Below are 11,391 nucleotides of genomic sequence, written 5' to 3' on the forward strand. Positions count from 1 at the left end.
CCATGCAGATGTCACAGGGCATGTTCACAAAAGCCTCACTGGGAACAGCCAGTGTCCACTGACAGGTGAACAGCTAATAAACGTGCTCTGTCCATGTAACAGGTGCTACTCAGCTGTGAAAACGGGGTGGTGCCGACACGCTACAACAGGAATGCTCTGGAAAATGTGCAAATGAAAGGAGCCACAAAAGGCCACACACTGTACGGTTCCACTTATCTGGTGTCCACAAAAGGCAGACCTGTAGAGACAGAAGGCAGGTCCATGGGGGCCAGGGATGGGGGAGGGTGTGAGGGAACTTTTTGGGGTGACAGAAACATCCTAACCTGGACCACAGTGAGGATTGCATGATCTTGCGAAGCTGCTGGTCACTGAGCGATGCCCTTACGGGGTGAGCGCGTGTGTGAACAGTGCCGCCGGGGAGCGCAGCGCATCTTCGCGCTGCTGTGGGGCTCATTTGCCACATGCTCTGCCCCTCACCATCCCCAGGCCCACTCCTCCCTCCACCCGTCCACCCCTCTGTCCATCCCTCCCTCCACCCACATCACCGCAGCTGTTGAGGGCTCAGTCCCCCACCACATTCACCGAACAGAGCTTCCGAACACAACAGACGCAGGCTGGGCCAGCTCTGCACTTTATTGGTCCAAGTCCCTCCAGCTTCCAGCCTTGGCAGCAGGCCTGGGGTGCGGGCAGGGGCATGGGCAGGCTGCCCCTTGCTGGGTGGGTCTGTGAGGAAAGGTGGCAGCCTCCTGTCCCCTATGCCTCCTCTCAGCCCATTGGGATGGGAGCAGCACCTGTTGAAAAGGTGGCCAGGTCCTGGCATGGCAGCAGGGGCAGACACCTTGTCACCCTCAGTGCTGGATGTACTGGGGTGGGGGCCAATGCCATGTGGTCCTCTGCCCGTCTGCTAGCAGGGGGACCCTGTCCTGCCCACAGCACAGTCGGCCAGCCTGCCTCTACCCAAAGCCGTGGGGTGCTCTCACCCACCCACCCTTCCCTAATTTAGCCACCACAGGACAGCAGAAATGCAGAAGCAATCGTATTTTGGTTAAAAACACTGTTCCAGCCCAGCTGAGCAGGTTGGGAGGCAGAGCTGGGGAGCATGGGTGGGGTCTGGTGGGGAGTGGGGGCTCCAGCTCCGCCTGGCTCCCTTGGCTTCCGGGGAAGGGTCTGCGAGGACCTGTACTCCAGAAGAATCTGGGTGCCGGCTCACTGGAAAATGGGTGCAAACTTAGAGGTGCCCCGGGGACGCAGCCACCTGACTCCCTGTGCGTGTGGGCGGGTGGACGCCATGTGCGTGCAGGTGCAGGGGCAGGCATCAGCTTTGGAAAGCAGACCACAAGGGGCTGGGGGCGTGCATGCAGGCCAGGGGGCGCCAGGCAGGCTGGGACCACGGCCTCCGGATGGCTCCAGGAAGCCCATGTCCCTGGCCAGGTAAGGCACAGAGTTTCCGTTTCCAGGGCCCAGTCCCAGCTGGCCCTGCAGGGCCCCCTTCAGCAGCACGTCCAGAGCCCACAGGGTCTGTCACTTGGCTTTGGGCTTGGGCCTGAGGCCTGTGGGGACAGAAAATGACATGGTTAGGAGCAGCCCTGCTGGGGCAACGCCACGGTGCCCATGTCTGGGTCCCCAGGCCTCAGCTGTCCCTCTGTCACCAATGCCCAGTGGGCTGTGCAGTGTGTCCACTGAGCTAGGCCCGTTCTTTGGATAGTAAGGCTCCTCCTGGTGGAAGGTCCCAGGATGAGCCTCAGCAGGCTGGCTCCTGTCCCCCTGTCTAGCTGGGTCTCGCCTCTGAGGTGGGCAAGGTCCTGCACCTCCCGGTGTCTCAGACCCAGGCTGCACTGCCTACACTCACGATCACCACCCCTCCATGGAGCCCCGTCCCTCCCTCACTAGCCCTCCCGCTGGACTCCTCCTGCCCGTCCTTTCTCCAGCTGGATGCTAAGGGCGTGGAGGCCCTGCCCATTGGCTCCCGCCACCTGCACGGCCTCCCCACTTGTCCATCTGACACCCTCTGTGCTCTTTGGTCCAGGGCCCTTGCTTGCTGTTCCCTCCAAATGCCTTGCGAAGTGCTATCCCAGGCCCCTGGGGGTCTTGGGCAGCTGCGGGTTTGAGAACCACTGCAGGAAGCAAGTAGGGCCGAAACAGATGGTCAAAACGTCACTCTCGGCGGAGTCAGTCCCACTGTCTATGGCAGGGCGCCAGGACTAAGAGCCAGGGGAACAGCCAGGCCCAGGGCAGGGCAAGGTGAAGGGAGCAGAACGGAGGGAACAGGGGCAGTGTGGGCCCCCGGGCGCATCACCACGGACCACAGTGATGGGTCACCCTCACGTAAGACTCACGTAATTAAAAGGAATGATGGAACAAACCACCGTTTTGCAGCCTCCATGCAAACTGGGAGAGTCACTCCTGGCACCACTAATCACAGTGTGAAAATGGCACTGGGCAACAGGGGTTGCCGCCATCACCACCTCAACCTGGCAATCGGCGTTACCATCAGTAAGCACAGGACAAACGGCCCCGAGCCCCTCCTGAGATGCTCTGGGGGGGACGGGACACGTGTCACAGGTATAGAATTCCTGCCCCAGAAGGCATCCAAGACCCAGTGTGGTGGTGGTGGTGGTGGTGGTGGGGGGTGGGGAGAACAGGATACACCCAAAGTGGCGGTGTCGTCCACGGTACCAGTGTCACACAGTACAGAAAGCGGCTGGCTGATGACCCAAATCAACAACTATGCAGGTGTGACCAGGACCCCTGGCTGCAGGGGATTGTGAGAGGCACAGTGACAGGAGCTGGTGTGCTCACTGCCTGGCTGTCCTGGACACAAGGGCCTTATTCCCAGGAGACCCCTGGGGCTAATTCAGGGGCCATAATGTCTATAAGTAACTCAAATTGTTCAGTAAAGTTGTGGGGGCAATGCACCAAATAGGAATAATTTTGCATTTTTTTTTTGCAACTTTTTGTCGTTTCAGGGTGAAAGGCAAGTAGTATTTGTTTTAATCTCCTCACAAATTTTCTGTTGGGCTGAAGTTTTTCCAAAAAAGTTGGGGAGACAGGAAGTGGGATGGCTTCCTCCTGCCCTCAGCCATGGGGATGACAGGGCTGGGCAGGGCACAGCTGACCCTTGTGCCCACGGACCGGGGGGTCACACGCCCGGCAGGCTGATCTCTCGCTGTAGTGGCCACACGTGGCTGCCAGCCCTCGAACCCACAGGCCGCACAGCCCAACTGTCCCTCATTCCTGGGGCGAGGAGCCGGGCCACAAGGCCAAATCCTGGCCCCTCAGGGACGTGCCAGCCCTGTTCTAAGGGGCACGTTGGTGTTTCACACCACAGCCAAGCTCAGAAAGTAACCGGGGCCAGCCCCGGACCAAGAGTAAAGGCTGGGCCAGCAGTGCGTGTAAACTGTAGAGAGAGCTGCACGCTCCTGCCTCCTGTGGTGCCTTCCAGGCCTCACTGCTGTGCTCTGGGTCCTGAGCCCCCTGCCCAGTCAGTCAGCACAAGGCTGTGGCACCAAGCCGGACGCCGGGCCCACCTGGGCAAGGCTGGAGGGGTGTGGGGGACAGATGGCCCCCTGCTCATGGTGCTCACAATCTGTGGGGGGAGGTGGTGGGTCCCTGCACTAGATGTCCCCCCACCCAGCACAGGCCGGGCACAGCAGGGACCCAGGCCCGTTTGTGTGGCTGCATCTGTGAGCCTCCCGGGCCACATCAATGACCCTGACTGTCCTGGCCACAGGCGGGGTCCCAGGAGGCCCAGTGCTGCTCACCAGGAGCGCCTACATCTAAACAGACCCACTCACTGTGTCCAAGACCTGGCCTCCAGGGAGAGCAGGCCTCAGACCCCACCGCGGGGCGTTTCGGCCTGCTTGTCCCTGGCAGCCTGTCCTTGGGGCCATCCCTGTCCCTCACTGCCACCTGCGGGCATGCGTGGCAACACCAGGGCCAGAGGGGGTCTGGGGTGTGCCCTGTGGACAGACTCAGAGTAAAGGTGCTGCCCTGGGTCAGCAAAGCCCAGGGTTAGTCAGGGTTCGGGATGGGCACCCTGAGCCTGTCCTGCCAGGCCTGGGAGGCCAAACCGCCCCTGGCCCAGGTCCTGGAGCCCTGCTCCCGGACGCTGCCCAAGTGGGCCCTGTCCACCCGCCCTCTCGAGTCCCAACTGCCCAGCGGGCAGCTCTGAGGTTGCACCTGCCACAGCGGAGGCGCCCGACACCAGCTAAGCAAGGCTCCCGCCCCCTGGAGTGGGGGGCCAGGCGAGTCCCACCATAAGCGGCAAAGGCGGGCTGCAGGGAGGCCAGGGGTTAGTGTCAGGGGCGCGAGCGCGGGCCCCGCCTCCATCACCACCGTTAGTGCAGAGCGCCAGGCCGAGCACCTACCTTATTGGATCACACAGAATCTTTTGGGTTTATTATCGTCAGAGTCAGGGGCAACCTCTGCTTTCAAATAAAAGACATGCACTCAACAGCTTGTCGCTCACGAGCAACCTGAACTCGGACACTGGGCCAAAATGCAGCCCGCCCCAGGCCCCAGGCGGGGCAGCCTTCCCGCTGCAGGCAGGAGCTAGTGGCTTAGGGTGCAGCCATTGGGTGGCGACCCCCAAAGCTGCTCTCCTGGGGCAGCGGCTGCTGCCTCCTCTCCTGCAGGATGTAGGACACCCTGGGAGTCACCCACTCTTGGTGGGCAGGGGGGACGGCTGGCTGAGGGAGAGGCCCAGAGAGCACCTGCCAGTGCCCCAAGCCCTGCAGGACTCGCCCACCTGGGTCCCCTGCTCCGGGACGGGCCCCACGTTACCTTCCTGGTTCCATGACGGGCGCTTCTTCCTTCGCCTGCTTGTCCCCTTTGAGGCCCGGCTGCGGGCTCTGGGGAGGGCGCCAGACCCTGAAGAGTCGGTCACCGAATCCTCGGAGAAGGACCTGTCCAGGGATGTGTCCAGAGTGGAGTCTGGGGCCGTGTCCTCCTCGTCCTCCTCCCCGCCGGGCCCCGTGGCAAGAAGGCTGGTGCCGCGGTTGTGGGCAGCTGTGTCCTCCAATCCCTCGCCTGTGCTGATGGCCTCGGCCTGGCAGATGCCCCGTGGGGCTGTGAGGCCCTCAGGGTCATGGCTCGAACCCATGGCCCCAGGGAGCTTGTCACTGGAGAACTGAAGAGGCTTCAGGGCTTTAGCGTCCCCTAGCACCAGCGGCCAGGGCCCTGCAGACGGCTGGGGGCCATGTGGGTCCTCCACAGACAGGAAATCGCTGGCATCGATGTACCAGGAAGAGCGTCTCTCCTGGGGACCGGGGCCGCCCTCCTCCGACAGGTCTCCAGCAGGCTTTGGGCTGGAGGCGGTGGCATCCACGAGATCCCAGTCCTGAGGCTCCCTGGCCACTGTAGTGTCAACACCAGGCCCAGAGGCAGGGCAGCTGGTGCCTCCCACGGGGCCTCCTGTGGGGTCACTGGCGGCCACTGTGGATGGAGTACATGTCGGCAGAGGGCATGGGGCGGGGGCCTCCCTCCGTGTCAGCTTCGATCTGAATGTCCCTACCCCTGGGAGCCTTCCCTGGTGATCTCCAAGCAAGGGTTCCCACAGGGTGGGCCTGGCTTTGAAATCCTGTCTGTCCACAGTGGGGGACAGCAGGGGAACTGAGTCCCAAGACAGTGGCGTATGCCACCTGTTTCCAGGGCCCCCACAGCAGCCGCCCCCAGGAGTGGAGGCGCACCCCAAGGCCTCACGCTGCCTCTCCCACCACCTCGGCCCCTCTTAGCCCCAGGGGTATCTGCCAACCAACCCATTTGCCCCCTCTCTCCTGCCCACTGCAGGGGCTAGACAGATGGCTATCACACCAGCCGGGTAGCCCTCTGTTTTAGCAGAGACACGTGAAAGCATTGTTGGGGCAAGCGGCCTCTCTCGCCCCACCTCACAGCTGTCACCTATCTCAGGGCGGCAGGGAAGAGGCGAGGGCGCCCCTTTGAGATCAGGGAGGGCTCCCTGGAGGAAGGGAGGCACTGGGCTGCAAGGATGGTACAGGCAGGAAGAGAATGGTGAGGAAGAAGACTGAGGGTCTCACCAGAAGCCCTGTCCCTCGGGGGCTCCGCAGCCACCACCCTGCTGGCCCCTTCTGGGTCCCCTCGGCCACGGGCGGTCTTCCGAAGCTTGAAGCCCTTCCTGATGTCAGCCAGCAGGGCGTCGATGACACACACCTCTTCCTGCTGCCTGCCTCCCTTCCTGACTGAGACGCCCAGACACACTCAGAGATGTTGCTCACAGGGTCCCCGGGACCCACCCGGCGGCCTTGAGAGATGACCCACAGTGGACAGGCAGCCCTGTGTGACTCTGAGGAGGAACAGTGGCCACAGCACGGGGGGGCTGCCCGCCACGGCCCACCCCGACCCCGGGCCTGGCCTCACCAGGCTTCCCGTCCTCGCCCCGCGGCCTCTGCGCCTCCTCCTGGGCCAGCTGCTGCTTCCTCCTCTCTGCCTTGGCGGCCTGCTCCTGCCGGTCCTTGTTCTCCTGTGCGGGGGGGACACGGAGTCGTGACCCCAGCCCTCAATGGGCGCACGTGCCTGCCCGCCTGAGGACGGCCCCGCCCACCTTCAGGGCGCGGACGAAGAGGTCCCGGAAGGTCTTCATGGTGCTGAATGTGTCCTCCAGGGACAGCTGCTGGGCATCCTCGCACAGGTAGCGGGCCAGTGCCAGCTTCTTCTGCTCGATGGCCTGGAACACCTCCTCTAGTGCCCGGGAGGCCTCGATGCAGGCCTGGGAGAAAGCACGGTCACAGCCCTGTGAGGGCCCATGGCTGGATTCCCCGGGCATGGCCCGGGGCTGCAAGCGGGTGACAGCCACTGGCACAGGACCAGGGGTCTGAGCGCTGCAGCCCCCAGGATCACGTTGGGGCCCCAAACAGCAGAGCTGCCCTCCTGTCGAGGTCCCTGATCTCTCTGGCTCTCCCCTCCCCACGGTCACCTGTCCCGCCCACCCAGTCACTGTCCTACCTTGCGGACCCCAGGCCTGGAAGGGGTGGGGACTGGCAGACCACACTCAGCCCCTGGAAGTCCTTCCCCAGCCCAGGGCACCGCCCACCACACTTGCCTGGAGGCGGTGGGCGTACTGCTCCTGCACCTCCGGGATGGAAGAGGACACCTTCCGCTCCATCTCCAGAAGCTTCTTCAGGTTGGTGCTGGACTCCGAGTGGATTATCTCCAGGTTGATCCTAGAAGCCACCGAGAGCCAGGTGGAGTTAGGTGACAGCTAATGTCCAGCCTACTGGACACTTGGGCCCTCGTCCTGCACACCGCAGGTTGCCAGCAGCACGTCAGAGCTTTGGGACGGGCGAGCAGTGTGGGGAGAGGTACTACTCACCTGCTATAGCAGGTGCTGGGCCTGCAGTATCAGGGACCCCAAGGGCTCAGCCTATCCTTGCCTGACCCCTCTTGAGGTTCAGCAGCTCCGGGACCAGAGAACTGTCCTTGGCAGCATGGACCCTGGGCTCAGACAGCCTGGGCTGCCTTCCCAGAGCTGCCCCCCGTGGGTTTTGTGGCCCCATGGATGCGGCCCTGCTCGCTGGGCCTCAGTTCCATCACAGCCTTGCTCACAGGTTAACCTTTAAAGAGGCTGTTAGACCAGCCCCCAGTGTGACCAGAGTCAGGTCACTTCCTGCCCCCTCTAGGCCTGTTTCCTCCTCTGAGTCACACGGGACACGCCACAGTGGACACAAGGTTCTGTCCCAAAGAAAAAGTGATCGTTCTATCGGGCAGCGGTTCCTGGGGGACCCGGGTTGTACTGCAGCCATGAGACCCAGCCTGGCCTGGCCACCTTGCTAGCGGGGACCAGGAGATGGCAGGGCAGGGTGCATGGGGCAGGGGACACCTACCCTGCCGCCTGGGACGGCTGCTCCAGGTCCCGTGGCAGCTGCAGGAGGTCTGGGTGGCTCTTCTCCACCTCCTGCAACAGCACATGTCCAGTGAGACCTGCTGTGGGCACGCCTTGGCCCTGAGGATGCCCGAGCCCCCTGCCTCCTGCCCCCCAGTCCTGAGCAGCTAGGGGCCCCCACACCCTTCCCTTGGGCCTGGATGGGAGCTGGAGGATGGGGCGGGGGAACCAGGAAGCTCGAATAGGGGGGGCTCCCACGAGGGGCTGCGGGCAGAGTGGCCCAAGAGCAGGGAGGCGCCCGGCAGAGTGGCCCAAGAGCAGGGAGGCGCCCGGCAGGCGGTCCAGCCCCGCCAGCCCCACCTCCAGCACGTGGTGCAGCAGTGTCACGCGGCTCTGCTGGGCCTTCGTCTCTGTGAGTTTCAGCAGCGTGCTCATCTTAAAGCCGTCGGCGTCCCCAGTGTGGCTGCCCTGCGAGGGACAGCAGTGAGTCTCCCTGACTCCTGGGGGTGGGGCCAGGGCGGCTGGGGCGCAGCCACTTACATAGTTGAGGAAGTTCCCGATTCTCAGGATTAGCTGGCAGAAAACAGGCAGCTGGTGGCTGGTGAGCAGGCCTGCAGGAGAGGTCAGGCTCGGGCTGGAACCCCCACCACAGGCAAGCTTGGGGGGCTCCAGAAGCAGACCCCCCAGTGTTAGCGCTTGCTGAACCCTCACAACCCTGGGGGGGCAGATGACCACCACCCCATTCCGGGGCTGAGGACGCTGAGCAGAGCCTTCCAGAACCTGTAGCTGGCCTGGTGCTCAGCTAACTGTCCCGTGGGCTTCAGGGAGGGTGGCCCTCTCGGCTCTGTGGCCAGGATGGAGTGGACGTCTATTGCGTGTGTCCTCAGCAGAAACGGGCTGTACCTCAGGGGCCAGGCCCACCCATATTCCCGCCCCACGGCTGCGGCAAGTCCCTCTGACTCACTCAGACAGAGGTGTGTGTGCATGTGTCTGTGTGTGTGTCTGCACATGCACAAACGTGCATGTATCTGTGCGGGGTGTGCCTCAGAGCTGGGGTGGTGGTCTCTGAGGCGAGGAAGGACAGGGGCTCTCAGCAGCTGTCGCAATGCTGGTGGTACAGGGAGCTGGGTGGGCACCCCCTGCTGCTGCCCCCCCGGCTTTCCGGGCCCCACTTACTCTCACAGGCAGCGAGCACCAGCTGGGCCTTGGGCTGTATCATGTCCAGCACGACGGCCGTGCCCTCACACAGCAGCATGCACTCGACCCGCAGCTGGTAGCTGGGGGCACAGCAGGCAGTCAGGGCCCGGGGGCCGAGGCCCACGGCTCCACTCAGCACAGAGCTGGGGGCCCCACACTTGTCCATGCGCTACATTCCCGGGCTGGGCCAGGGGCGCACTAGGCAGGACCTGGGTGGGGCCCAGGAAGGGGCATTTCAGGCCAGCACCCAGGTGCCTCAGATGCGCAGTCGCCTCCCTGCGGGGCACCCCTCCCTCTTAGAGCAGGCGGGTCTGGGCTGGGGTCTCCCAGGAGGGCCTGGGTGATGGCAGGCCTGTGCCCAGCTGCTGCCCTTGCCCGGGCAGGCCAGTCCTAGCTCACCAGGGAATTCCCAGCAGGAGGAGGTAGAACTGGTCGGCACTGGCCAACTTGGCTCGGTCCTCCTTGAAGGAACGCAGGTTTTCGATCTGTGGGGAGGAGGCCCACGCATGGGATTCCAGCTTCCCTCCCCCCGACTGCCTGCTGGCCTCAGCCACTCACATCTGCGCACAGCGGCCAGGAGTGCAGCCGGCCCTCCCCTCTCTTTCCCTGCCGCAAGCCCCCCACCCCGGCCCACATTTCTCCCTGCTGACCTCATGCTTCTCAGGAAGGAGCTTGAGCAGCTGCTTAAGCACCTCCACGTCAAACTTGGTGGTGTCCCCTGCGCGGATCATAGCGGTGACCTCCTCGTTGGAACTGAAGGGGGTGAGAGGACGGGTAGGGGTGGGGTGGGGAGTGGCAGAGGGACCCTGCCAGCTGGGCGGGGACAGCCCTCGGCCTAGGATGTCTGTGCTGGTCACACCAGGGTATCCTCCCACACCCATGAGGTTGGGGGCACAGAGTCTGTGAGCCACTGGCCCAGGTCACACAGCAATGAGGCTGGGGCTGAACAATCCACTCTCTTTCGGCCAGAGCACCTTCTGCCTCCCCTTCCAGGGGGCTGCTTAGGACACAGGCTCAGCAGCACTCAGCAGCACCCGGCAGCCCCCTACAGGAGCCAGTGCCTGATGCCTGCAGGAAAGGCCTGGGGGCTGGGAGGCAGGGCCAGGTCCTCACTCTGGCTTGGCTGCCTGTCACCTGCCTGTGGTATCAGCCACTCTCTGGGTATTTCTCCAGGGAGTCTGGACTGGGGGTCTGTGTCCGGAGCTGGGGCAGTCTGTAGCTATCACCCCACTCACCATCTCCTGCCCCAGAGACAGGATGTGCACTTCACAGGGGTGGCCTGCAGAGGGCATTGCGGAGCCCGAGATGGGTGGTTTGGGGAGCATGGGGAACTGGGGGAGCCTGGGGCCGGGACGGCAAGGCAAGGCTTGGCAGGAGGGTTGGCCCTGAGTCACTGGCCCGCCCCATCATCACACTCACCACTTAAACTGCTTCAGGAAGATGTTGAGGTTCAGGCTCTTCTTGGAGTCCAGGAAAGTGATCTGGAAAACAGCCCGCCCGTGGGCTGGTGCCCGGCAGTGGCACAGAGCCCCCCCTACCTGGTCTGAGCCCCAGCCCCAGCCCAGGCCCCACCTCCTTAGGCTCCTTTCTGGCTGGGGCCACCACGGACTCCTTGGGCTTGGCCACGGGGAAGGAGAAGAGCCGCTCGATGCTGGAGAAGTCGGGCTCCACCACGGGGGAGCCCGGGCCGCTCAGCGAGGCCCACATGGAGCTGCGCTCTGTGGGTGAGGCATCCGTCAGGTCCAGGGGCCAAGAGGCTGGTGGCCCGGCAGCGGAAGCCCCCCATCTGCCGGCGCCCCGTGTGCACGTGTGGACCACACACGCACGAGTCCAGGCTGGCAGTGACCTCTGAGCACAGTGCCCCAGCCCCCAGGGTAACAAGCACCCAGCCAGGGGCAGTACAGGGACTGTGGCATCAGCCTACAGGACGTGTGGGAGGGAGGGGTCCTCACAGGTGGCCTCTGGCCCGTTCCTGTCCCCTGCCCTCACAGGTCTGCCCTGGCCCACGCCCATGCCCATGGGTACCTGCCGTCCTTCCCAGCAGGGCTCAGCCCCCCACCTCCAGAGGAAAGCCATCTGTGGGGACCCAGGGCCCCCACCTTGTGCCACATTGGATGGCAGCTTCTGCCAGTTCAGTTTCTTCATGCGCACTGTGGGGGGGTTCACCTGCCGGTGGCTGGGGACCCAGGCAGAGCCCAGGCTGTGGTCCACCTGGGCTACAATGATCTCCTCCACACCACCCGCTGCGGGGGGACCAGAGGTGCTTGGCAGGGGTGGCGGTGGAGGGGGGCCCCAGCCCATGACGGGCAGTGGCGGTGGGGGTGGGCACCCCATGCCTGGTAGGGGTGGCGGTGGGG

General features: G+C 63.9%; 1 protein-coding gene across 1 annotated transcript in view; it reads right to left on the reverse strand.

Annotated features, from left to right (window-relative positions):
• Positions 1-614: 614 nt before the first annotated feature.
• INF2 (inverted formin 2) overlaps positions 615-11,391 on the reverse strand; it is a 17,920-nt gene continuing 7,143 nt past the window's right edge. Inside the window, exons 9-23 of the mRNA XM_019639206.1 lie at positions 11,134-11,388; positions 10,607-10,752; positions 10,454-10,515; positions 9,685-9,787; positions 9,434-9,519; positions 9,014-9,114; positions 8,378-8,448; positions 8,198-8,305; positions 7,839-7,909; positions 7,058-7,178; positions 6,560-6,724; positions 6,376-6,478; positions 6,036-6,197; positions 4,783-5,433; positions 615-1,550 (exon numbers count right to left, since the gene is read on the reverse strand). Coding sequence (XP_019494751.1) covers positions 1,522-1,550; positions 4,783-5,433; positions 6,036-6,197; positions 6,376-6,478; positions 6,560-6,724; positions 7,058-7,178; positions 7,839-7,909; positions 8,198-8,305; positions 8,378-8,448; positions 9,014-9,114; positions 9,434-9,519; positions 9,685-9,787; positions 10,454-10,515; positions 10,607-10,752; positions 11,134-11,388 — 2,234 coding nt within the window. The 3' untranslated portion in view covers positions 615-1,521. The remainder of the gene's footprint in view (positions 1,551-4,782; positions 5,434-6,035; positions 6,198-6,375; positions 6,479-6,559; positions 6,725-7,057; positions 7,179-7,838; positions 7,910-8,197; positions 8,306-8,377; positions 8,449-9,013; positions 9,115-9,433; positions 9,520-9,684; positions 9,788-10,453; positions 10,516-10,606; positions 10,753-11,133; positions 11,389-11,391) is intronic.

Source organism: Hipposideros armiger, unplaced genomic scaffold (assembly GCF_001890085.2).
Source record: "Hipposideros armiger isolate ML-2016 unplaced genomic scaffold, ASM189008v1 scaffold_43, whole genome shotgun sequence".
Classification (NCBI taxonomy): domain Eukaryota; kingdom Metazoa; phylum Chordata; class Mammalia; order Chiroptera; family Hipposideridae; genus Hipposideros; species Hipposideros armiger.